The 25,000-nt window shown below is 44.9% G+C and overlaps 3 protein-coding genes across 11 annotated transcripts in view; all 3 read right to left on the bottom strand.

Annotated features, from left to right (window-relative positions):
* Nucleotides 1–4,977: 4,977 nt before the first annotated feature.
* cradd (CASP2 and RIPK1 domain containing adaptor with death domain) lies at nucleotides 4,978–8,431 on the bottom strand. The gene is made up of 2 exons (XM_069687808.1): nucleotides 8,010–8,431; nucleotides 4,978–5,273 (listed from the first exon to the last, which is right to left on the bottom strand). The coding sequence occupies exons 1-2, from the start codon at nucleotides 8,305–8,307 to the stop codon at nucleotides 4,978–4,980; spliced, it is 594 nt and encodes a 197-aa protein (XP_069543909.1). The 5' UTR covers nucleotides 8,308–8,431.
* A 3,221-nt stretch (nucleotides 8,432–11,652) lies between these two features.
* Nucleotides 11,653–15,619, bottom strand: socs2 (suppressor of cytokine signaling 2). The gene is made up of 3 exons (XM_069687807.1): nucleotides 15,188–15,619; nucleotides 13,359–13,570; nucleotides 11,653–12,311 (listed from the first exon to the last, which is right to left on the bottom strand). Exons 2-3 carry the CDS (start codon nucleotides 13,483–13,485, stop codon nucleotides 11,839–11,841), a joined length of 600 nt encoding a protein of 199 aa, XP_069543908.1. The 5' UTR covers nucleotides 13,486–13,570; nucleotides 15,188–15,619; the 3' UTR covers nucleotides 11,653–11,838.
* Nucleotides 15,620–16,519: 900 nt separating this feature from the next.
* Nucleotides 16,520–25,000, bottom strand: part of LOC138614387 (filamin-C-like) — a 42,129-nt gene continuing 33,648 nt past the window's right edge. For 7 of the 9 annotated variants that reach the window (XM_069687820.1, XM_069687817.1, XM_069687819.1 and 4 more), the window contains 9 exons: nucleotides 24,850–25,000; nucleotides 23,584–23,853; nucleotides 23,334–23,471; nucleotides 20,845–20,960; nucleotides 20,449–20,581; nucleotides 19,589–19,765; nucleotides 19,285–19,503; nucleotides 18,217–18,423; nucleotides 16,520–18,137 (listed from right to left, as the gene is read on the bottom strand). The exon at nucleotides 24,850–25,000 is cut by the window's right edge and continues 107 nt beyond it. In XM_069687820.1, the coding sequence (XP_069543921.1) occupies nucleotides 17,950–18,137; nucleotides 18,217–18,423; nucleotides 19,285–19,503; nucleotides 19,589–19,765; nucleotides 20,449–20,581; nucleotides 20,845–20,960; nucleotides 23,334–23,471; nucleotides 23,584–23,853; nucleotides 24,850–25,000 (1,599 nt within the window). In that variant the 3' untranslated portion in view covers nucleotides 16,520–17,949. The remainder of the gene's footprint in view (nucleotides 18,138–18,216; nucleotides 18,424–19,284; nucleotides 19,504–19,588; nucleotides 19,766–20,448; nucleotides 20,582–20,844; nucleotides 20,961–23,333; nucleotides 23,472–23,583; nucleotides 23,854–24,849) is intronic. The other 2 variants (XM_069687822.1, XM_069687821.1) reach the window with 1 other exon arrangement.

Here is a 25,000-nt window from a genome sequence, read left to right on the forward strand (position 1 = left end):
CTTCTCACTCAGCAGCAGTGGTTGGATGGTGTTGAATGCACTGGAGAAATCAAAGAAAGTGATTCTCACAGATTCACCGGTTCCATCCAGGTGAGACTGAGCTCGTTGCAGCAGGTAGATGATGGCGTCGTCCACTCCCACATGAGGCTGGTACGCAAATTGCAGAGGGTCCAGAGAAGATTTCACCAGCGGCCTGAGGTGGGCCAAGACCAGCCTCTCCAGCACCTTCATCACATGAGATGTGAGGGCAACCGGTCGGTAGTCGTTGAGGCCGGATGGAGTCGTCTTCTTAGGGACAGGAACCAGGCAGGACGTCTTCCACAGCACCGGGACCTCCTCCTGCTTCAGGCTCAGGTTGAAGAGGTGTTGTAGGACCTCAGCCAGCTGGACGGCGCAGGTCTTCAGGACCCCGGGGCCGATGCCGTCAGGTCTTCAGGACCACGGGGCTGATGCCGTCAGGTCCTGCAGTCTTGCGCTGGTGGGTTCTCTCCAGCTGTCTCCTAACCTGGCCAGTTGTCACAGAGAGGGGGGTGGGAGGGGGGGTCGAGGTGTCGATGGAGGAAGAGCCCTTTGAGATTGAGGGCTCTATGCAGTTCACCAGGGGGCGCAGAGGGGGGAGGGAGGGAGGCAGCAGAGGTGTTTGGGAGGTGTGAGGTGTGGAGGAGACATGAGGGCGGTGAACTAAACCTGTTGAAGAAACAGTTTAGTTCATTGTTCCTCTCCAGGTTCCCCCTGGTTGTTCCTCTCCAGGTTCCCCCTGATTGTTCCTCTCCAGGTTCCCCCTGATTGTTCCTCTCCAGGTTCCCCCTGGTTGTTCCTCTCCAGGTTCCCCCTGATTGTTCCTCTCCAGGTTCCCCCTGATTGTTCCTCTCCAGGTTCCCCCTGGTTGTTCCTCTCCAGTCCTTGCACTCCCTGAGCTTCTCCTTCAGGTGGCGCTGCACTCTCCTGAGCTCCTCCCTGTCCCCAGACCTGAAGGCTGCTTTCTTCTGATTAAGAAGAACTTTCAGGTCACTGGTGATCCACGGTTTATTGTTGGGGAAGCATTTTACAGTCCAGGATGGTACGGTGGTGTGTTCACAGAATTTAATGTATTCTGTGATACAGTCCGTCCTGCTGTTGATGTCCTCCCCATGTGGTCCACACAGCACGTCCCAGTCCGTGGACTCAAAGCAGTCCTGCAGGGCGTCTTTGGCCTCCTGTGTCCACCTCCTCACAGTCCTGGTGGACACAGGCTGCCTCTGCACCAGGGGGACATACCTGGGAGTCAGCAGGACCAGGTTGTGGTCTGATCTACCAAGGGGGGGAAGGGCAGTAGTACTGTATGCATCCATGGCATTAGCATACAGGAGGTCCAGAGTTTTATTGTTCCTTGTGGGGCAGTTAACATACTGGTGCAAAGTTGGCAGGACTTTATCCAGACTGGTTAAAGTCTCCAGTAACTAAAAAAAATGCACCGGGATGCTGAGTCTGCAGTTTAGCCACAGTGGAGTGGATGGTGTCCACTGCTGCCTCTACGTCAGCTGATGGAGGAACGTACACAGCGATAACAATGGTGGACGTGAACTCCCTCAGTAAATAATAAGGGCGCATCCCCACGGCTAGAAGTTCAATGTCCGGGCTACAGAAACGTTCCTTCACACACGTGGTCGGGATTACACCACCTCTCGTTCACATAGACTGCAATCCCTCCACCTTTCTTCTTGCCGCTCCGAACAACGTCTCCGTCCCCCCGAACGGTCCTGAAGCCGGTACGGCCGCGCTGTGGTCCGGGAGATGTGAGTGCAGCCATGTCTCGGTGAAACACATGATGCTGCACTCCCGGTACTCTCTCTGGGTCTTTACCAGCGCCGAGCTCGTCCGTCTTGTTGTCCAACGACCTCACGTTCCTCATTAAGATCTCCGGTACCGCTGGTTTATATTTCCTCCTTTCCGCCTTTAGCTTAGCTCCAGCTCTGTAACCCCGACGTCTTCTCCGAAGTTCAACGGGGATCTCAGGCCTCGCTCCGGGCAGCAGCAGTAGAGGTCTACTCAGCGCGATCAGCTGATCACGCTAGTAAACAATAACAATGGCCCCAGCCAGAAACGTGGAAAAATTACGGTCCATTGTCTGACCGTTAACTGAACACACGAGAGAGAGAAAGAAAAAACAAAACAACTCCGAAGAGGAGAAAGACTTAAAAAATACTAATAACAACACACTGGGGGGAGGGGGGGGGGCTGCAACAGGCTGCCGCTAGTGCGGCGCTATCATAGGCATTGAGGCAACTTTTACATTTTTTTAAAGTTTATTTTTAATCTCAGCTTTCTGATTTTATTGTCAACATTAATGTCAGATTAAAATCCTGAATGTTCTTCACTGATGCTGATAAATCAACCCGGTTTAAATTCAGAACCAGTAACGGGTTCAATAGAACCTCAAGCTGGTTTCTACTTTTTAAATCAAATTTAAACGTCTGAAATCAGAAAGCATCTCGTTCAGTTTGAAGTCTTCAGTCCTGAAAACCAACCGACACGACCTCAGCAGCTGTTGAGGAATTAATGAGGAACACCGACAGCAGCCAATGTTCCTCAACGTTCGTCAATGTTTCAATGTTCCAATGTTCCTCAACGTTCCTCAACGTTCCTCAATGTTTCAACGTTCCAATGTTCCTCAATGTTTCAATGTTCCTCAATGTTTCAACGTTCCAATGTTCCTCAATGTTTCAATGTTCCTCAATGTCCCTCAATGTTCCTCAGTGTTTCAATGTTCCTCAATATTTCAATGTTCCTCAATGTTTCAATGTTCCTCAATGTCCCTCAATGTTCCTCAGTGTTTCAATGTTCCTCAATATTTCAATGTTCCTCAATGCTCCTCAGTATTTCAATATTCCTCAATGTCCCTCAATGTTCCTCAGTGTTTCAATGTTCCTCAATATTTCAATGTTCCTCAATGTTCCTCAGTATTTCAATGTTCCTCAATGCTCCTGAATGTTCCTCAATGTTTCTCAATGTTCCTGAATGTTTCTCAATGTTCCTGAATGTTCATGAGTTCCCAAGTGTTCCCGAGTTTTCCCGATTTGACTTGCTGACTGTGTAGTTGTGTTTTTGAGCACAAAAGTCAACTTCCGTGTGTGTGTGTGTGTGTGTGTGTGTGTGTGTGTGTGTGTTTGTGTGTGTGTGTTTGTGTGTGTGTGGGGGGGTGTGTGTGTGTGTGTGTGGGTGGTGTGTGTGTTGTGTGTGTGTGTGTGGGGGTGTTTGTGTGTGTGTGTGTGTGTGTGTTTGTGTGTGTGTGGGTGTTTGTGTGTGTGGGGGGGTGTTTGTGTGTGTGGGGGGGTGTTTGTGTGTGTGTGTGTGTGTGTGGGGGGGTGTTTGTGTGTGTGTGGGGGGTGTGTGTGTGTGTGTGGGGGTGTGTTGTGTGTGTGTGGGGGGGTGTGTTGTGTGTGTGTGTGGGGTGTTTGTGTGTGTGTGGGTGTGTGTGTGTGTGTGTGTGTGTGTGTGGGGGGTGTTTGTGTGTGTGTGGGGGGTGTGTGTGTGGGGGTGTTGTGTGTGTGTGGGGGGTTTGTGTGTTGTGTGTGTGTGTGTGTGTGTGGTGTTGTGTGTGTGTGTGGGTGTGTGTGTGTGTGTGTGGGGGGTGTTTGTGTGTGTGTGGGGTGTTTGTGTGTGTGTGGGTGTTTGTGTGTGTGTGTGTGTGTGTGGGGTGTTTGTTGTGTGTGTGTGGGGGGGGTGTTTGTGTGTGTGGGGGGTTTGTGTGTGTGTGTGTGTGTGTGTGGGGGGGTGTTTGTGTGTGTGTGTGGGGGTGTTTGTGTGTGTGGGGGGTGTGTGTGTGTGTGTGTGTGGGGTGTTTATGTTGTGTGTGTGTGTGGGGGGGTGTTTGTGTGTGTGTGGGGTGTTTGTGTGTGTGTGGGGTGTTTGTGTGTGTGTGGGGGTGTTTGTGTGTGTGTGTGGGGGGTGTTTGTGTGTGTGTGGGGGGGGTGTTTGTGTGTGTGTGTGTGTGTGTGTGTGTGTGGGGGTGTGTGTGTGTGTGGGGGGGGGTGTTTGTGTGTGTGTGGGGTGTTTGTGTGTATGTGGGGGTGTTTGTGTGTGTGTGGGGGTGTTTGTGTGTGGGGGAGGGGGGTGTTTGTGTGTGGGGGGTGTTTGTGTGTGTGTGGGGGTGTGTGTGTGTGTGTGTGTGTGTGGGGGGTGTTTGTGTGTGTGTGGGGGTGTTTGTGTGTGTGTGGGGGTGTTTGTGTGTGTGTGGGGGGGTGTTTGTGTGTGTGTGTGGGGGGGAGTGTTGTGTGTGTGTGTGGGGGGGGGGGTGTTTGTGTGTGTGTGGGGGGGGGTTTGTGTTTGTGTGTGTGTGTGGGGGGAGTGTTTGTGTGTGTGTGTGGGGGGAGTGTTTGTTTGTGTGTGTGTGGGGGGTGTTTGTGTGTGTGTGTGGGGGGGAGTGTTTGTGTGTGTGTGTGGGGGGGTGTTTGTGTGTGTGTGTGTGGGGGGGAGTGTTTGTGTGTGTGTGTGGGGGGGTGTTTGTGTGTGTGTGGGGGGGGGAGTGTTTGTTTGTGTGTGTGGGGGGGAGGTTGTTTGTGTGTGTGTGTGTGTGGGGGAGTGTTTGTGTGTGTGGGTGTGTGGAGGGTGGGGGTTGTGGGGGCGGGGGGGGTGGACTGTGTTCACAAACAGACGAAGAAGGAATCAAACAAAGTTTGATTTAAAGTCAAATTTAAATTCTATAAAATCATAATCTTCATTTAATATAAAATTCAGAATCAACTTTATTTACAATATTTGTTGTTTAAACAGTTCGTGCTCGTAATACTTTTATTTTATTTCTTTTGATTCTAAAAAAAGTTAAAAATATAATATTTTTTTTTACTTTAACTTTAAGCGGTTTAACTTAATTCCCTTCGACTGCAAATTTAATTTAATTCTAGTTTTAGTTTCATGAACATTCAAAAATTCTCTTAGAACTTTCTGTCCATCAAATCATCACGACGTGTTCTACGTGGACAGATGGATGGAACCGGGTCACATCAGAACCGACTCCAGAACCGACGGATGGACGTCGGCGGCCCTCAGACTCTCCAGTAGCCTGCGGACCGTCGCCGTCTTCCCTTCGGACCGGCGCCACTGAACCAGACCGGCCAGAACCGCCCCATGAGTGCTGAGGCTGTGATCGGCCCGGCAGCGGAACAAGGCCTCGGCGGACAGACCCAGGTCCATCAGCACCGCCTCCCACTCGGCTCCCAGCCGGGACGCCAGCCGGGACAACTCCCGGTCCGAAGGAACCTTCCGGAGCAGCGAGTCCGGCAGTCGGACGACGTCTGCAGGAACAAAACATTCATGACGACATCGTCTCAAACATTTGATCCAAAAACATTTCAAATTTTAATTTCTCCGTACGAACTTTTTTTTTATAGAAAACATTCAGATTTTAGTTTTCGTTTCTTATTTTTATCTAAAAATGTGGATTTTCATATCAGATGTTAAATTTTTTTCCCCAAATTACATTAACATTTGATCTCGGAAATCAGATTTCTATCTTAAGTTTTGGAACTGAATCTAAATTGGATTTTAAAAGTGTTATTTATCTGAGCCTGAATTTTATATCAACATTTTATTTCAAATTTATGATTTAAAAAATCTTAAGACATAATTGCTGATCATATATTTTATGTCAAAACAGAAATAAATCTGAAATTCTGATATGTATTTATATTTTTCTGTCTTTTATTTCAAAATGAAATCTGTGAATGTTTGATTTTGTTGTTGTTTATTTAATCTGCCACCAAACTAACGGTCCTTGTTTGTTTCCGGTAGATGAACGGACCACTTCCTGTTCCAGTGACCTAAAACTCCACCGCAGCGCGTCGGTTGCGACACGTTGACCACGAGCGAAGTCGTAGTATTTTTTTTCTGTAGTTTGTTGTTGACGTCGTCGTCCAATGAACGTAGCCCAAACAGAGCAGCACCCCCGCCGACCAACTGATACCGGGAACTGAAATTACCACGGCGACGAGGACGTCAGGACAAACAGAACGTAGCTCAGAACAACAAACAACTACTTGGTGTCACCGTGGTCAGCTGACGGAGATGGAGGCCACCAGGGTTCATTCAAAAAACACCGATTTTAAGAAATAGCAAACTGCAGAATAAAAGAGTTTGTAGAGATAAAACTGTTAAATAACTGAACTTTGACCTTTGACCTTAATGTTAATTTATCAACAGCTGTTGTTCTGGATGTTTTCATTATTGAGTAATTGGCCCATTAAATCTTTCAACTTCAGATTTATGACTTTTGTTACAAAATTGAGGGGTAAAAAAAATTACAAACAATGAAATTAACATAATAATATTGGAATAAAAAAAAGTTATTTGGAAATTTACATACATTTTAAAAAGAAAAGAAGAATTGTGATAAAAAAAAATATTGAAGCTGATGTGAGAAAATTTGAGGTTTAAAATCTGAAATGAGATTAAACTTTATTTTTGAGATGAACACCAGATTTGTTTTGATAGAAGTCAGCGTTTTAAGATTAACGTATACAATTTTAAATAAAATTTTAAGATGAAATTACCATAATAAAAATAATACAATTTTTAGGAACAAAAGAAGAAATTAATTTAAACTTTTGAAGTAACAATGAGACATTCAAAGAATAAAGTTTATATTCTGAACTGTTTTTATTGAATCTTTCAGACAACTTTTAAAGAGTCTGGATTTGAAGACAGAAGTCGAAATACTGAGAAGAAACTGTTGAAATAAAGTAAAACATCCGTGTTGACTGTTGAAGGATGAAGTGTGTTGGAGTTAAAGATGGATTCCAGCTGATCCGGGAGATTCTTCTCAGAACTGCTTCCCTGCTTTCAGGGTTTTTCCAGGAAAAGTGAGTCAGCGTCTTCGAACGCGACCAATAAACCGGGATGGAGAGTTCTTGGAAACGAGTCCTGAAACTTTGTTTGAGGAAGAAAAGAGTCGACGGCTCGATGAAAAGAAAAGATGAAGTTCATTAGAAGTCGGAGCTTCTTCGTCGTGTCGTCGTGAGATTCACAGGAAACGACTGTTCAGGTGGAGCTGCAGGTAAAGAGGCTGGAAACCCTCCACATTCCTCTGGGCGTGGGGGGTGAGGGGGTGGGGGTGTCACTGATTGATCAGCTGACGCTCATCAAAATCAACAGCTGCTGCTAAATCAAACATCTACACTTTAATCACAATTTATAATGACAATTTAGACTTTTTAGTCTAATTCCTCACTTTGATGTATATTATGTATTTTTATATTTGATTTAATCCCATAATCAGACTGATTTCATTAAAATATCGACTGGAAACTGAATGAAGTTGCAGGTTTTCTATTTGTGAGTTTTACACAAATTTTATATTTTTTGATGATCATCTTGGAATTGTCTTTTTTTTTTTTTCAAATTCATTTGTTGTTTCAAATTTTCAGCAGAATTTAGTATTGCGTCACAATTTTTAATCCAACAATTTAATCCCATTAACGTCTTTAATCTAAATTACGATCTATTCCAAATTCTGATTAACTACAAAACAAAACTTTTAGTTTAAAATTTTATCCCTAAATATTCCAATTTCAGAACTTTAATTTCAATAAATGATTCAGCGATGATAATAAATAAAAGCCTTGTTTTAAATCCTGGAGTTTCTTCCCGGAACTTTCCGCTCGCTGACGTCGTTTCTGATAAAAACCTCCGACCACAGATGAAAGTTTCCTCCTGCAGAAATCACACAATCAGCACATTTGATTATGTATCGATTATTAGTTCTGATCCAGAACCGAGATGTTCTGTAAAGGAGACACGTGTCATGTTTCTATGACAACAAACTGCTGCTGGTTTGTTTCTTTCTGGGAATTATTGATAACCAGAAACTTCCTTCAAGGAAACTGGTTTTAAATGGTCTTAAAGTATCTGAGTTCATCTGGACCAGGTCCAGGTCCTAGATCTGGTCCTGGTCCTGGACCTGGTCCTGGACCTGGACCTGGACAGAAGTGGTCCAGAAGGAATTTTACAACACTATTGCCCCGCCCTGGTCTCACCTGTGGTTTGTGGTCCAGGTGGGTTCTGAAGCTCCAGCAGCAGTCGGTCTCGGATCCAGCCGAAGTCGTGCAGAGACCGCAGGAAGGCGCTGAAGGCCCGCGGGCCGCGGCTCGGCAGCAGGTCCAGCAGCTTCAGACTCTTCTGTCGGTCGGTCCGCTGCGACTCGATGTCCTCCACCTGGGCGTCCGTCAAAATGTCCTCCTGGTACAGAAACGGAACGATGGAGTCGCTGACCAGCAGCTGCCCGGACACTTCCAGCCGGTGTTTCCGGAGCACCGCTTTGTGTTCCGGGTCCATTTCAGCAGCTGGCTGCCTTTAACACCTCCGTAAACCAACCTAGTTATCTCCCACTCAACTAGCAGGATTACTCATCCTGGCTAGTCCTGTGAGACAACTATTAACCGGGGGAAAAAAATAGTTCCCTCAATGTTATTGTGTCCGACTGGAAACACGAGAAGCGGAACAAACGTTCTGCTGAAGCTAACCTCGGTTTTCATTGAAAGTTTAGTGAAATTTACCGGAAGAATTATAAATAATTATAAAACAACTGGATTTATTGATTTAGTATCGGCCAGGTATGAATTCGGTGTACATTTATTACACCAGGTAAATGTATTTGAAGAAAACTAGTACGTTTTATACAGACTACTTCCGGTTTGTACGACGCTGGGCAGTAACAAACAGTCTAAGAACATCATGTTTAGAGATCACAAAGGGATATTTGGTGATAAATGTGCGCCGAAGTGGTGAGAAGACCTTGAGTCGTTTAAAAGATCTAATTGTATGCTATAAAAAAAACATGAAAACTTAATATGTCAATGAAAAGTCAAATTTCAATAGAGTTAAGTTGGATACTTTCCATACTGAAGAAAACGGGACGGTTTAAATTTGGAAGAAGTCTTTATGGTTTATAAAATATGGTGCAGAATTCACCAGAAGACCACAAAGGAGGCAAAATGTCAAAAATAAATTTTTAACACTTAAGAATTAAACCAAGAATTGTAAATCACAAAGATTTGTCTATGGGGTTTGGCGGAAATGTCGATGCAGATAATGTGAAATACAACGACCCAGTGAGATGATGCAGGTTTATACCAACAGCACAATGATGAAGCATGTTATTAAACTATGTAGTGTGTTCATTATTTATTTAGTGTTTATTCCTTAAATTTCACTTATTTCTTTTTTTCTGTCACAAAGGAGGATGTGGACAAAATATGAGATAACCACATAAAAATGAAAATCAACAGCTGATGAAAATAAATGTAGCTTTTGGCTTTTAAGCACATGAAATATAAGAAAACACTTAAGTTATTAAATGTTTTTGGGCTTCAATAAAACTCATCTGTGAGTAAATAAAGAATAAATGGCGGCTGACGACCTAGAAAGGAGTCGGGAAAATAAAAGTCTCGATGCAGCACCATGTCGAAGTTTTAATGACCTCGGATCTGATCAACGTTACAGTTCACAGGCGGAACGAGGAAACGCTTCTGCAGCTTCTTTACAAAACGTACCAGAACACAGTGTGACACAATCAATAAATATCTCTAGAAAACGCAGCTGCGTTGCGTACAAACAGCCTCAGAGCTCCACAAGATTCATTCACTGCGGAAACAAGCGGCCGCTGTTCACCGTGAAACCGCAGCTGAAGCAGAAAACAAGCGCTCCCTCTCTTCACCGACCGACCGGAGGACAGGAACACGTCAGAGACGAACCGAAGCGGGACACGCCCCCTTTACCTGAGCGGACCACGTGACCTCGGCGGCCCCGCCCCCTTAAAAGCAGACCTGGAAGAGTGCCACCGACATGGCCGAGTCGTTACGGGTGAAACAAGAGGCTCGATGTCGGGATGTTCAGATCGATCGATTATTAACGATTCTGAAAGGAATCAATAAACATGAAGCGTAAACAAATGATGCTAAATGTTAGCTACATGCTAATGTCGCTTCAGAAATGTAGTTATTGATTTAGGGATAATTAAATGTTCAGTTTGAATCTAACAGGTCATTTATGTGATTTCATAGAACCGTAGTTACATTTGTAACCATGGAACAGCAGACTCAGTAAATTAATTAACATTTTTATGAAATAGAGTCGGACTCAATGAAACAAATATGAGCTGAATTTAAGAGATGACCGCAAGTTTTCATAATTTATGTTCCAGCAGGTGTTAATAGTTAACAATTAACAAGGAAAACAAAAAATGAAAGATTTTTTTTTAATGGAGTCTGGTTAATGGTCTCCAAACAGATGGGAAGACTTAGAATTCAGTTAAAACTTTGAGGTCAAAATGAGTAAAATCATTTTTATTTTACGTTCCAGTAGGAGCTACTAGTTAACTAGTAGTTAACTACTTAAGTAGTTAACTACTAGTTAACAACAACTAGTTGACTTTTGACCTGGAATTCTAAAAACAAAAGATTTTTGAACAGACTTTGGTTGAATGATCTCCACACAAACAGAAGAGTCAGAATTTAGTTCTGAAAAGTAAAAATTCACCGGTCATTTTTTTTGTACATTTCCACGCGAATTAAATAAACTTTTAAAATAAATTAAATTGTAAGAAAATTCTGATCTGGACTTTAATCTGACCCAATATGTGCCGAGTTCACTTGGTGACCTCAAGTTTTCAAAGAGACTGAGATTTGACGTTCTACCAGGTGATGATAGTTGACAGTTAACGAGGAACCCTAAAAATAAAACATTTTTGAATGGAGTCTGGTTAGATGGTTTCCATACACACGGAGGTAAGAATGAGGGGTTCTGAGCTGTGAATATGTGAGTTTCAGTTCCACGGCGCAGTGTTAACATGCGTGTGATACTGCGACGTGATTGGCTCTGAGCTGCGGCGTGCGACACCCGGCGGGGTCAAAGTCCACAGAGGTCAAACCTCCACGGATTCACATGAAACCAACAACAAGTCGCAGCAGCTGTTTGTTTTCCATCGATCAGGGAACCTCGACTCACCAACACAGGCCGTCCGCCGGCCAATCAGAGGGCTCCGTCTCCCGTGTTTACAGGTAGGACCGGCGGGGACAGTTTTGTTTCTGTCAGTAAGACGTTACGTAACTTTGCTCCGGGCGACAGTTTCACAGATTTACAGATTTATGAAGCAGTAAAAGTGAAGAAATGTCGACGAGTTTCTGGAGAGTTCCTGATGTATCTGAAGATCAAAGAGACTCCGTCACTCTGACGATGACATTTACCAGGAAGTGAGAAAGGTCTCCACCAATCACATCGCTGGGAGGAATCAGCTGACGACAGTCACCAGTTATTCAGTGTGTTTATGGTGAATACTAAAACAGATGTGTGCTTAATGTTCTACGATGATGTTTTTTATGATGTCATCACTTTCTAATAATCAGACTGGCTACGGTGGCTGGGCTAACAGTAGCTATGTTAGCTAAGGCTAGTTCTATTGCTAACTTTGAGGTACATCGGAAACTCTGCGTGAACTCTGCGTGAACTCTGCGTGAACTCTGCGTGAACTCTGCCGACGCCGTTCGTTCTCGTTTTGTGTTTGTTGTAGTTGCTCCTCAGGACCAAACGTTTTAGGGTTTTCTTTTTGTATATTTGCATTTTGCCATTTTAGCTACGAGTTTCTATGAGCTGGTTTGGCCGCGTGACGGGGCGTCCCGCCGCGTGACGGGGCGTCCCGCCGAACCTCAGGTGTTCGCTGCCGTTCAGGACCACCCGGCGGGCCGGCGGTACCAACGGGTGACTTTCACGTCATCTGAACGTCCTGCTGCTTATTTCACGTCCATTTGCCTCGTAGGAGCAGTGCATGATGGGATTGATCCGGTCAGGTGGCACCGGTGGGCGTGTTCTCTACACGTTGTAGGCGTAGTCCGTCAGGTAGTCCTTCAGCCGGTTGGGCAGCGGGAGGTTCTGGACCTGCCGCGTCCTGCGGTTGATGGCGATGCGACAGAGGTGCTGCAGCGGCGGCAACACGGTGTAAACCGGCCGGGTGAGCAGCAGCTGGACCGTCCCGTTGGTCGGCGCCGGCGCCGGCTGAGAGTTCGCCGCCTTGTCGTTGGTCCAGGACAGCTGGACGTAGTGCTCCACCAGGTGCACCACGCTGTCGAACTGCTTCAGTTTGGGCTTCACCAGAACCACCGAGTCCAGCTTGAACTTCCCGTGTTTGTACTCGATCCGCAGGTTCGTGGGACCCGCTGACGTCATCGCCGAGATGGTGAACAGGTAGTCGCGCTGAGAGCTGTCCCGCACCAGGAAGGTCCCCTCAGAGGCGTCCTGCAGGATCTCTTTGGCTTCGTTAGCCGTCAGACTGCCCCAGTACCAACCTGAGAGACAGGAAGTCAGACAGGCAGAAGTCAGGCAGGCAGGAAGTCAGGCAGGCAGGAAGTCAGGCAGACAGGAAGTCAGTCAGACAGGAAGTTAGGCAGACAGGAAGTCAGGCAGACAGGAAGTCAGGCAGACAGGAAGTCAGTCAGGCAGGAAGTCAGTCAGGCAGGAAGTCAGACAGACAGGAAGTCAGACAGACAGGAAGTCAGGCAGACAGGAAGTCAGTCAGGCAGGAAGTCAGACAGACAGGAAGTCTGTCAGACAGACAGGAAGTCAGACAGACAGACAGGAAGTCAGCCAGGCAGGAAGTCAGACAGACAGAAAGTCAGGCAGACAGGAAGTCAGTCAGGCAGGAAGTAAGGCAGGCAGACAGGAAGTCAGTCAGGCAGGAAGTAAGGCAGACAGGAAGTCAGGCAGGCAGGAAGTCAGACAGACAGGAAGTCTGTCAGACAGACAGGAAGTCAGTCAGGCAGGAAGTCAGGCAGACAGGAAGTCAGACAGACAGACAGGAAGTCAGCCAGACAGGAAGTCAGCCAGGCAGGAAGTCAGACAGACAGAAAGTCAGGCAGACAGGAAGTCAGTCAGGCAGGAAGTAAGGCAGACAGGAAGTAAGGCAGACAGGAAGTCAGACAGACAGGAAGTCAGGTGGACAGGAAGTCAGGCGGACAGGAAGTCAGGCAGGCAGACAGGAAGTCAGACAGACAGACAGGAAGTCAGTCAGGCAGGAAGTTAGACAGGAAGTCAGACAGACAGGAAGTCAGGCAGGCAGGAAGTTAGACAGGAAGTCAGACAGACAGAAAGTCAGGCAGACAGGAAGTCAGACAGGACATCAGACAGGACATCAGACAGGAAGTCAGAGTTCCTACGAGTTGGTTTGACTGCATGACGGGGCGTCCCGCCGCGTGACGGTGGGACGCCCAACAGGACGTTGGAGAGACGGGAAGTTTTACAGGAAGTTAGAGAGACGGGAAGTTTTACAGGAAGTTAGAGAGACAGGAAGTCCAACAGGAAGCTGAACCTCTCCACCTCTCTGCCCCCCCGCCCACCTGTGTTCCTGAGGTCCTTCATGGCCGAGGCGATGCGGCTCTCATCCGATTCCACAGCTCCGGAGTTGTCGTCGGCTCGTCTGTCACCCTCGATGGTTTCCGTGGACTCGGAGGACTGGCAGGTCATTGGACAGGTCCAACCTTGGGCCGGCCTTCAGACGGACAGCTCAGACATGGAGGACGCCGTTCACCTCGGAAATCTTTACACACTCCTGGAAATGTAACGACATCCATTATTACAGCCGTTCAGTTCACGTGAGCCATAAAACAATAAAGCAAGGAGAGACACTTTCCTCTCACACCAGACTCCATTCAAAAATCTGACAATTTAAACCTGAATATCTTTGGACAAAATAATACATCTGAAGCAGCAACTTCGGACCTGAAAACACTTTTGTTTTGTATTTTTCAAACATTTTTAAAGACTAACTGAGAATATAATCGGAGTAAATAAAACTAAAAATCGTGGTAAAATGAAATAACCGTCTGTGGAAGCTCTGTGGGTGTAACAGAATAATACATCTGTAGCTGTTTGCATTGTGTCACAACAAAGTCCTTTGTTAACATCACATCCCTTTACATAACGCAGCTTTTTTTCCCAGTGTGTTTGGCTGCTCCAGCGTTTCCCACTGAGACAAAGCGGGAAACAGACAAGTCGACCTTAAATTGTTAGAATTCTGAATGGAATCTGGTGGGAGAAAAAAAAGTTTTGTGTTCTATAAAAAAAACAAGAGTGAGGAGCAGACGGTGGTTCAGGTGCCATACAAGGATTAAACGTGTAATAAACCACCTCGTGTTACTGATCAGTGCCGATTGATAATAGATATCTTAATAACATCCGGTTTGTGAAATCTATAATTGTAATATTAAGAACAAACATAATAATTGTGGTTTTTGCACACAGAAAACTTAAATTGACAGAATTTTGAGTTGACTTTGGCTTGGAATGGTTTTACTGCTAGAGAATCTATCCATCTTTAAATAAAGAGTTTATGCTTGTGTGCAGAATTTAAGAGTGGGATTCACATGTCAGATTTTTTTGCCTGAAATATTTATACTCTAACCGACCACAGAGGAAACTAAAATTACAGGATCTTTCAATAAGATTTGGCGGGACGTATCTGTTTTTCCTATTGTTCGCTGGAAGAAAATGATCGATTTAAGGCAGGACAGGTGCTTTTCAACGTCGTGTGTCTCATTAACTGTCTGTTACATGTGTGATGACGTGTTGGTCTGTGGTCTCTGATGAACAGACATTCACAGACAAACAGGAGACCGACTGGAAGTTTAATTCTGAGAACAAATATCGCTTGTTACGTTGGTTCTTGTCAGCGGAATTCAAAACTGTGTAGTAAAAAAACAGGAAAAAATATAATTTTTTGTATTTAAGCAGGACTGAACGCCAGAGGCCACGGAGGAGCAGAAAATCAACGGAAATTTGAATCGAGTTTGGGGTAACCTGACAGATTCTCTGGCTTCAAGTGAAAACATTTATCTGACCATAAATGAAACCTGGAGAATTTATTCTTTTGAGCGGAATTGAACAATGAACTGTAAAAAACATTATAAAGGTATAATTTAGTTTAGAAACCGGTTTGTTCATCTCAGGTCTGAAGAAGAAGTAAAATTGCGAGAATTTAGAATAGAGTTCGGCGTAAAGTGACAGTTTGTCCATTTCCCTCTGGAACTATAAATGGATTTGGGGCCAGGTGTCGCTGCAGGTGCTCCAGGTGGACTCTGGTGGTTCTGCTCCGCTCCTCACCTGTCTGATGCACCTCCTGCTGTCACTGAGCGGTGACATGTTGACTGACAGGTCCCACCGGACTCACCTGACAGGCGGCTGTCCGAGCTAGCTGCTAGCTGTCCCCGGAGACCGGCGGCTCAGAGGCGGCAGCGCCGGTTCGTCCTCTGCAGACAGCCCGGCATGCCGGCGGAACCTTCAGAGTCCAAACCCGGAGACAGGCTCCATTCCCCGGGTCTCTGCTCCCCGTCCTCCTCTCTCTGTCCTCCGTCACAAATGGCGGGTGTGAGCGGTCCCAGCCTCCGCTTCCAGCCGTCAGTCAGCTGCAGTCACAACAAACACCGACAGGTTCCCGTTTCCCGCCGAGACCCAAAAACACCGAGTCCGTCCCGAACCGCGTCCAACCGTCCGTCCGTCGCCGAGCTGCCAGCTCCGAGTCCGGCCGATGAACTGATATCACATCAACACAAAAGAAGCGTTTCCAGGAACTTTCCAGGAACACGGTCACGTGGTGCGCGAGGACAGATTTAAGGTGGACCGAAACACACGAGGTCTGTCCTTCTGTCCCTTCGAGGACCCGTTAATCCCCCGATACCAGAACCAGAACCAGAACTGGGATCTGACCCGAACCCTGAAACCAGGTCTGAACCCTGAAAACAGGAAAACTGGTCCCCCGTTGGATTATAGTGAGGACATAATGTCCCCACGTTCCCAGGAACTGGACACACACACACACACACACACACACACACACACACACACACACACACACACACACACACACACACACACACACACACACACACACACACACAGATACACACACACTCACACAGATACACACACACAGATACACACACTCACACACACACTCACACAGATACACACACACTCACACAGATACACACACATACACACACACACAGATACACACACACACACACACAGATACACACACACAAAAACACACAAACAGAAACACACAAAAACACACAAACAGAAACACACAGAAACACACAAACACACACACAGAAACACACAAACAGAAACACACACAGAAACACACAACAGAAACACACACACACACACACAGAAACACACACACAGAAACACACAATCAGAAACACACACAGAAACACACACTGACATCATGCCTTCATGAAGTTAAAATGTCTAAAGTTCCATTTGTGCCATAAAAACGTTATAAAACATTTGTTTGTGATCAACTGAATTTCATGGGAAGATTCACAAAATCTAAAACAGTAATTTGTCCTTCACAGTTTTTTTTTTTTTTTAAACCTGTAAATTTATTTGAACTTTGAAAGAATCGTAATTTTTAGTTCGAAGTCGTTTTAAAGTCAACAAATCTGTAAATTTCACAGTTTAATTTAAGTCAATGTTAGAAAAGTTCTCACACATGTTGCACTTTAATAATGTTTTATTATGATGTTAAAGTTACGTTCAGTCTGCAGTTTTTCCTTCTTCTGTTATTGTCATTAAATATAAAACAGATTCTACCAAAACACACTCAAGAACTTGTACTCATTTTTACTGGAAATTTAAAAATACAATTTATTTTATTTAACAATCAACGAATCTCTGATGATTCAAATGTGAGAAAGTCTCAGAAATTCACAGATTTTTATCACCACAGAAATGTAACTTTAGTTTTATCAATCAGGACTCTTGTTGTGTTTGAACCTCATGCGCGTCGATGAGTTTCTGCTGCCACCTGCTGGTCGCCTGCAGCAGCTGCACTCTTACAAACTGTCCTCAAATCACGTGATTAACAGTTTCTGCTGGAAATGATTTAAACTTCAGTTCACTGAAAATCAAAGATCTGATCAACCTTAAAAAGCAGCTCCTAAAAAAACATAAAAAATAATCTAGTTTCGTGTGAATTAATTTAAATAAAGTTTTAAACAGTCGACTCTATGACTCTTTTTATTTCTTGTTTTTGATTTAGTCTTATAGAACTGGAGTGGGTTTACCTGTCTTTACTACAGATTTATTTTTGTCTTCCATGTCTGATTACATTTTTCTAATAAAAAATGATTAAGTTATCTTTTTAATTTTTTGTTATAATTTATAAATTTTTCCTTCTTCACACCTCCAATTCCACCAACTTGAGACTCGAGCTGAGTGAACACGTCATCAATAATAAATCCTCAGGCTGTTGTTTGTGGCTGTAATGAACACTGCAGCCTGCAGGGGGCGCCATATGACTGACTTTAATAAGATGAGCAGCAGGAGTTCTTAAAACTTTATTATGCCTGCACAATCTGGTCATACAGAAGGTTAACATATCAAACAGCTCCACTTTAATCACTCATCCACTTTGATGCAGATCAAATGTTTCTGTAATATCTGTTGGTTTCAACATTCACTAATAAACAGGATGTTTCACTTCACTTCCTTCTGTGGTAAAAAAATATCTAACTCGTGACATCAGTTTGTTTTTTCTCTGAAAAATGAATTCAGGTAAAAGACGAACGTCGCCATCAGCTGCTCAACAATAAGACCATTTTCTGTCAAAGAAAATAACGAGAGGAGAAAAAAAAAACGTCTGAGAATAAATAAAAAGAAAGTATTTGTTAAAGTCACAGCAGTTTGTCCCGAACCTCCAACACCACTGCAGCTTTCTGGGGGAACGTCGTCCCAGGTTCGACCCGAAGGAGGAAACTTCAACCCACGAAGTCCTGAAGCTGCGGAGGAACTTCAGTGAAGTCAGATGAGTGTGAAGGAAGTGAGACAGAAGAAAGTGTGAACCGTCGCCCAGACCAGGAGGTCAAAGGTCACCGTGGAGACGCCGCAGAGGACGGACGTAAGGTCGTGAGGAGGCGGTGTGTCCTACGGGACGGTGACGTGGAAGGGGCTGCCGGGGACGTTGTCGTCGCCCCACTTGACGATGAGGATGTAGGCGCCCTGCTCTTTGACCGTGTACGTCACGTTGTACATGCGGCCGCCCGTGTGTTTGACGTACACCTCCTCGCACGGTGTCTTCGGCCCGTGGACGCCCACCATCAGCATGTTGGTGCCTGCGGAGCCGGAAGAAGAAATGTCGGTAGAACGAACGTCCCGAGAGACCAACTCGTCTCGGAAGGCTTTTTTTCTCACCTGCTTTGCTGCAGTCGACGGTGAACGTGTTCTTCTGGCCAACGAAGGCCTTCGACAGGCCGGCGCCCCGCGAGATCACTTTACTGGCGTCAGAGGAGAACTTGGGCAACGAGGCAAAGGCCCCGCCCACCGCCGCCGACTTGGTGACGGTTTCCACGAGGACGGACGACGTCTCGTGGAGACTGTGTCCGCCGGAGAGACGAGGTCCTGGAAAAAAGATTCACAGAGACATCGGTTAGGTTTCTCTAAAAGTATGTGGACATCCGTCGTCCTCAGTGGGAGGAATTAACGGGATTTATTATCTGCAGGTGAACTAAACTTCTGTGAGGTCACAGTGACCTTCGACCTCCAAGTTCCAAACAGCCCATTCTAGAGTCCAAGTGAACATTTGTACCAAATTTGCAGGAATTATTTGAAGTTTGACTGAACTGCTGCTGTTGGACTTTTATCCTGAAGGACATTCATTTCCCCTGATGCATGGTGCAGGGCGTTGTCATGACGCCCAAAACTAATGTGGTCACATCAGTAGTTCGCTCTGATTCAAGTTTTCATAAACAAGTTTGGGATTCGATAATCAGATTTTTAGTTTCAGAAAGTTCAGGTCAGGTCCTTGAAACTCGATGAGTCGTCAGTTTAAACTGGTTTTAAAAGCAGATCTGTTTGTTTTTTCTCTTTTGTTGAAATCTTTGATCTCATTTGATGTTTTTCAGTTCATGATGTCGCTGCATTGTTTTCTGTGACATCAGTTTGAATGGTGACTGAGGAGAGACCCACTGAACCGAAGGACTGTTGGACTCCAGCAGGAGGATCTGCTTCTCCCTGACCGGGTTGTGGCTTGGCCCGTTCTGGTCCCGGTCCAATAGCCGGTGCCAGACGTTCCTGTGTAGTACTCCGGGCTAAATTAAGTCACATATTTTCCGTCGGTCAGACTGTTAACTCTCCATCAGATATGAGGCCGGATTTATCTGGTTGGTATTTATTGCTCAGCTGCAGCGGGTTTATTCCTGGTTCTGACTCTTCTGCCACTGAAGGTAACAGAACCAGGAACCCGCAGGTCCACCGACCCACCTGAGACTTTGGCCTTGAAGGGGCTGCCCACGATGTGCTGGGGTCCTCCGTACTTGATGGAGATCAGGTAGCTCCCGGGAGCCATCGGTGTGTAGGACACCTGGTATCCTTCAGGACACTCCTGGCAGTCCATCTTCACTTTGGATGGGCCGTCGATGGTCACTGACAGAGCGCCGGAACCGGCGTTACACGTGTTCACGATGAAGTCCGACGCCACGCCTGAACGAGGAAACACCAACACCCGTTAGAGTCCGCTTCATTAATGCCTTTTAAAAGAAGGAGTTTCTTTATTGTTAATGTGTACCGGTGGTTCCTCCCTCCAGACCCGGTCCGAAGGCCGACACCATCCCCGGATCTCCGACCTGGCCCGGTTCCCCCACTCGGATCTTGAAGGGGCTGCCGGGGACGTGGCTGCCATTGAAACGAACATCTATCGAATGAACACCGTTCTCCCGCGGGACGAATCGGATCGCATGTTGATCTGCAGGAACACGTAGAGTCATAACAATTATTACTATATATATATATATATATATATTCCACATAGATATATACTCCATATACATATACTCCATGTAGATATATATACTCCATATACAAATACTCCATATACATATACTCCATATATATACTCCATGTACATATACTCCATATATATACGCCATATATATATAATCCATATATATATATACTCCATATACATGTACTCCATATACTCCATATATATATATATATATATATATATACTCCATATAGATACATATACTCCAGGAAATCTAAAAAAATTAACGCAATTTTAAACAAGCTCTGCAGATTTTGTAATTTTACAGGAATTAATTTTCAATTTCAAGGAAAAAATTATTTTCCTCAATCTGCAATTTTTTCTAATTAACTAGTTTCTTGCTTTCCGTTTTAAGATCAATAATCAGGACGTTGTTTTGTTTGTGGTTATTGTCATCGTTCAGTTTCAGTTTTAGTTTCAGGGCGTTAAAATGGATTCAGATCATCTTGATAAACATCCACGTCAAGCTGTGTGTCGTCTGCATATCGGTGAATAACAGTCGTATTAATAAATGCTGACGTGTCCTGGAAACATGAGATTCTTAAAACCAGAGGACCCAGACTGGAGCCTGGTGGTTCTCCAGAACCTTCCTCCTCTCTTACCGCCGTCCAGCTCGGTGATGTAACACTCCTCCATGGCTCCAGACGGCGTGTGGATCTTGGCATCGATCACACCTCGAGCTCCGTTCAGCTGCACGGCGAAGGACGCCTCCTGACCCACCTTCAGACCCATCTCCTGATGACGAGGATATTTATACAGTTCAAGTTCATCAGAAGACAGATGAAATATAAAAAGACGTCCAGGATACAGAGCTGCAGTTAAAACAGGAAACTGAGACGTAAATACAGAAATAGAAGCGTCAGTGGTTCAGAAATAAACCTTTAATCCAGTCGAGGACGCGTCAGAAGGTTTAATGAGGACAGACTTCATGTATTCTGAAAGCTCAGCTGACCGTAGAATCAGAATCAGACTCAACGTGGATTCAGAGGTTTTCTGACCTGCAGGCTGGTGATGGTGAGGCGGCGAGCGTCGTCCGACAGCGTGGCGATCGGCACGATGAAGGGCGAGTCGGGGATGTGATCGTCATTGAACTTAATGGAAACCTCATAATCACCTGAATATTATGGGACATTTTATATTAGTGTTGAATCACTGACGTCTGCTGCAGCTCTTCATCGCTGTGGTGTTCCTCAGGGATCCACTCTGGGCCCACTGTCGCTTCTAACATATGTGTTTCTAACACGTGTTTCTAACATGTGTTTTTAACATACATGTTTTTAAACATAGGTGTTTCTAACACGTTTCTAACATACATGTTTTTAACATGGGTGTTTCTAACACGTGTTTTTAGCGTGTTTCTAACATCTGTGTTTCTAATATACGTTTTTAACATACATGTTTTTAACATACGTGTTTTTAACATACGTGTTTCTAACACGTTTCTGACATATGTTTGTAACATACGTGTTTCTAACATACCTGTTTCTAACATGTGTTTCTAACATACATGTTTCCAACATACCTGTTTCTAACATACGTGTTTCTAACACGTTTCTAACACGTTTCTAACATACGTTTCTATCATACATTTCTAACATACCTGTTTCTAACATACATGTTTCTAACATACGTTTCTAACATACATGTTTCAAACATAAGTTTCTAACATACAGTGCATCCGGAAAGTATTCACAGCGCTTCACTTTTTTACACATTTTGTTATGTTACAGCCTTATTCCAAAATGGATTAAATTAATTTTTTTCCTCAAAATTCTACACGCAATATCCCATAATGACAAAGTGAAAATAGTTTGTTTACAATTTTTGCAAACCTATTAAAAATAAAGAACGAAAATATAACGTACATAAGTATTCACAGCCTTTGCTCAATACTTTGTTGAAGCACCTTTGGCAGAAATTACAGCCTCAAGTCTTTTTGAGTATGATGCTTCAAGCTTGGCTCCTATTCTTGGGCAGTTTCTCCCGTTCTTCTTTGCAGGACCTCTCAAGCTCCATCAGGTTGGATGGGGAGCGTCGGTGCTCAGACATCTTCAGATCTCTCCAGAGATGTTCAATCGGGTTGAAGTCTGGGCTCTGACTGGGACACTCAAGGACATTCACAGAGTTGTCCCGAAGATACTCCTTTGTTATCTTGGCTGTGTGCTTCGGGTCATTGTCCTGTTGGAAGATGAACCTTCGCCCCAGTCTGAGGTCCAGAGTGCTCTGGAGAAGGTTTTCATCAAGGATGTCTCTGTACATCACTACATTCATCTTTCCCTCCATCCTGACTAGTCTCCCAGTTCCTGCTGCTGAAAAGACCCTTCTCCCTCGATCGCTCAGTTTGGCCGGGCGGCCGACTCTAGGAAGAGTCCTGGTGGTTCAAACTTCTTCCATTTACAGATGATGGAGGCCGCTGTGCTCATTGGGACCTTCAATGCTGCAGACATTTTTCTGTACCCTTCCCCAGATCTGTGCCTCGATACAATCCTGTCTCGGAGGTCTACAGATGATTCTTTGGACTTCATGTCTTGGTTTGTGCTCTGACATGTCCACTGTGGGACCTTATATAGACGGTGTGCGTCTTTCCAAATCATGTCCAATCAACTGAATTTACCAGGTGGACTCCAATCAAGTTGTAGAAACATCTCAAGGATGATCAGTGGAAACAGGAAGCACCTGAGCTCAATGTTGAGTGTAATGGCAAAGGCTGTGAATACTTATGTACATGTGACTTTTTTGTTTTTAATTTTAATAGATTTGCAAAAATTTCAATTTTTTTTTTAATTTCACTTTGTCATTATGGAATGTTGTGTGTAGAATTTGTAGGGAAAAAAAATGAATTTAATCCATTTTGTAATAAGGCTGTAATATAACAAAATGTGGAAAAAGTGAAGCACTTTCCGGATGCACTGTACATGTTTCTAACATAAGTTTCTAACATACCTGTTTCTAACATACGTGTTTTTAACACGTGTTTCTAACATACATGTTTCTAACATACATGTTGCTAACATGTTAAAAACATGTTTTTAACATACGTGTTTCTAACATGTGTTTCTAACATGTTTTAACATACATGTTTCTAATGTGTTTTTAAACAAATTTTAACAATTTAATCCATTTTTACAAGAAACTTATCTTCCTATAACATCATATCACTTTAAATATAAAAATTGTATATCATTAAAATGAACTTTTAATGTTTGTGACAGAATAAGTTGGTTAACAACATCGTTCCATATAACAATAAAAAGTAGTGGAGCCAGACTGGAACCTTGTGGAAAAAATACTTACTGTGTTTAAAAATATAAACGTAATGATGTGAAGTGAAACTATAGTCACATTTAATGGCTCAGTCAAAAGTCCATTTATTGATTTTGGTTTATAGTGTTTTATCTCCCTGTTAACGTTCCTCTGGTCTAAATGGGTCTGAAGTCAAATCTGGGATCTGCAGTCTGTATTTGAGTTTGTGTTTTCGTGTTTGTACCTGGCTCTTGGACCACGTAGGCGACCCCACAGGATCCGTCCTTCCTGTCTTCAAAGGTTATCTCGGCCTTGCTGGGTCCCTCCACGGCGATGGACAGCCCTCCGGCACCGGCCTCTCGGGTCCAGATACTGAACTCAGCTGCAAAACAAACAGGTTTAAATGACAGCGAGTGGTCGGAGCTGCAGTTCCTCCAGCAGAGGGAGGGGGCGCTGAGGAGCACCACAGGAAGTCTTCAAACCGTCCAGCCCACCTGGGATCCCGGCGACGCCCCGGTCCAGTCCAGTCCCTCCCGCCCGGACCTTGTGGGCCCCGCCCTCCCCCAGTGGCCCCACGGTGAACAGGAAGGGGCTCCCGGGGACGTGCTGGCCGCGGTACTTCACGCTGACGGTGTGTGGGCCCATCTCCTGTGGGACGAAGCGCACGCTGTAGGTGCTGTCCTCTCCTCGGATGATCTCCGCCTCCTCTGTCTTCCCGCCGGGACTCGTCACCTGAGCCGTCATCTCCTGGTTTCCTGCCTCACCTGAGAACAGGAAGAAGATTGAGGAAGGCGGACGTGGATCAGAAGATTTGGGATGATTTGGTTCTGATACTGAGTGTGAGTTGTTTCATGCACCGAGAACTCAGAACCAAACTGTTAATGTCTCATGAATCCACTGCAGACCAGCACATCAGTCAACTTAAACAAAAACCTGCGTTTAAATGAATGATTTTCTGTCTTTATCAGATAAAATGAGGTTTGGAGTTCCTCAGGGAACCAAACTGGGTCCTCTTTTCTTTTTATTTCACTGTTTGTTTGTGACACATACAGTCAACGGAATTACATTTTTAATAAATAGTTGGAGCAGTTGTAATTATTACTAAAAATAAACATTTGATCAATAGTTTGTGAGCTGCCGTTTTAAAACGTTTTTTTTGGCCGTCGCCATCTTGCTACTTTGGAGCCAGAAGTGAACATATTTGGATGAGCTGGGGAGGAGCTACAAAACACTATGCCCCGCCCACCTATACTTGACTGCACCACAGGCCTGTCAATCAGTGCTTTTTGAATGGGATTCTGTTGGAGCCATCCCGTAGTGGCCCTCAGTGGTACTATACTTTAAAGTTTCACTATTCAGACCCGGAGACTTCGCACATTTTTACGTACAGTTTGTAGTTTGGGTTGAAGACAACACTGCCACCACCTGGTCAGACTGCGTCATACTTCATCCTTTATAACGTTCAAACCGGAGTTATTACCGACATCGAGATAAAAACATATTTTCAAAACCTTTTCTGACATTTTTACAAACAGGAACCAGTTTGTGGAGCAGCAGGAGTGCAGTGTTACAGAAGGGGAGGAGTCACAGGATGTTAGAGAGCCAAACACACAAACACACACACATGCACCCACACACACACGCACACATACATGCACGCACACACACACACACACACACACACACACACACACACACACACACACACACACACACACACACACACACACACACACACACACACACACACACACACACACCGTCCTGCAGCGGCGGTCGGCTGCCCGCCGGCATCCCGCTGAGCCCTCCCAGACTGTCCCGTCCCAGGAAGTCTCCGAAGACGTCCCTGAAGGGATCTCCTCCGACCTGGGTGCTCTCCTCCACACGGACTTCCCGCTTTGTCTCGCCCGC

Source organism: Brachyistius frenatus, unplaced genomic scaffold (genome assembly GCF_029030835.1).
Source record: "Brachyistius frenatus isolate BFR_SWC_R1_liver_20210118 unplaced genomic scaffold, ASM2903083v1 Contig_492, whole genome shotgun sequence".
NCBI classification, from domain to species: Eukaryota; Metazoa; Chordata; class Actinopteri; family Embiotocidae; genus Brachyistius; species Brachyistius frenatus.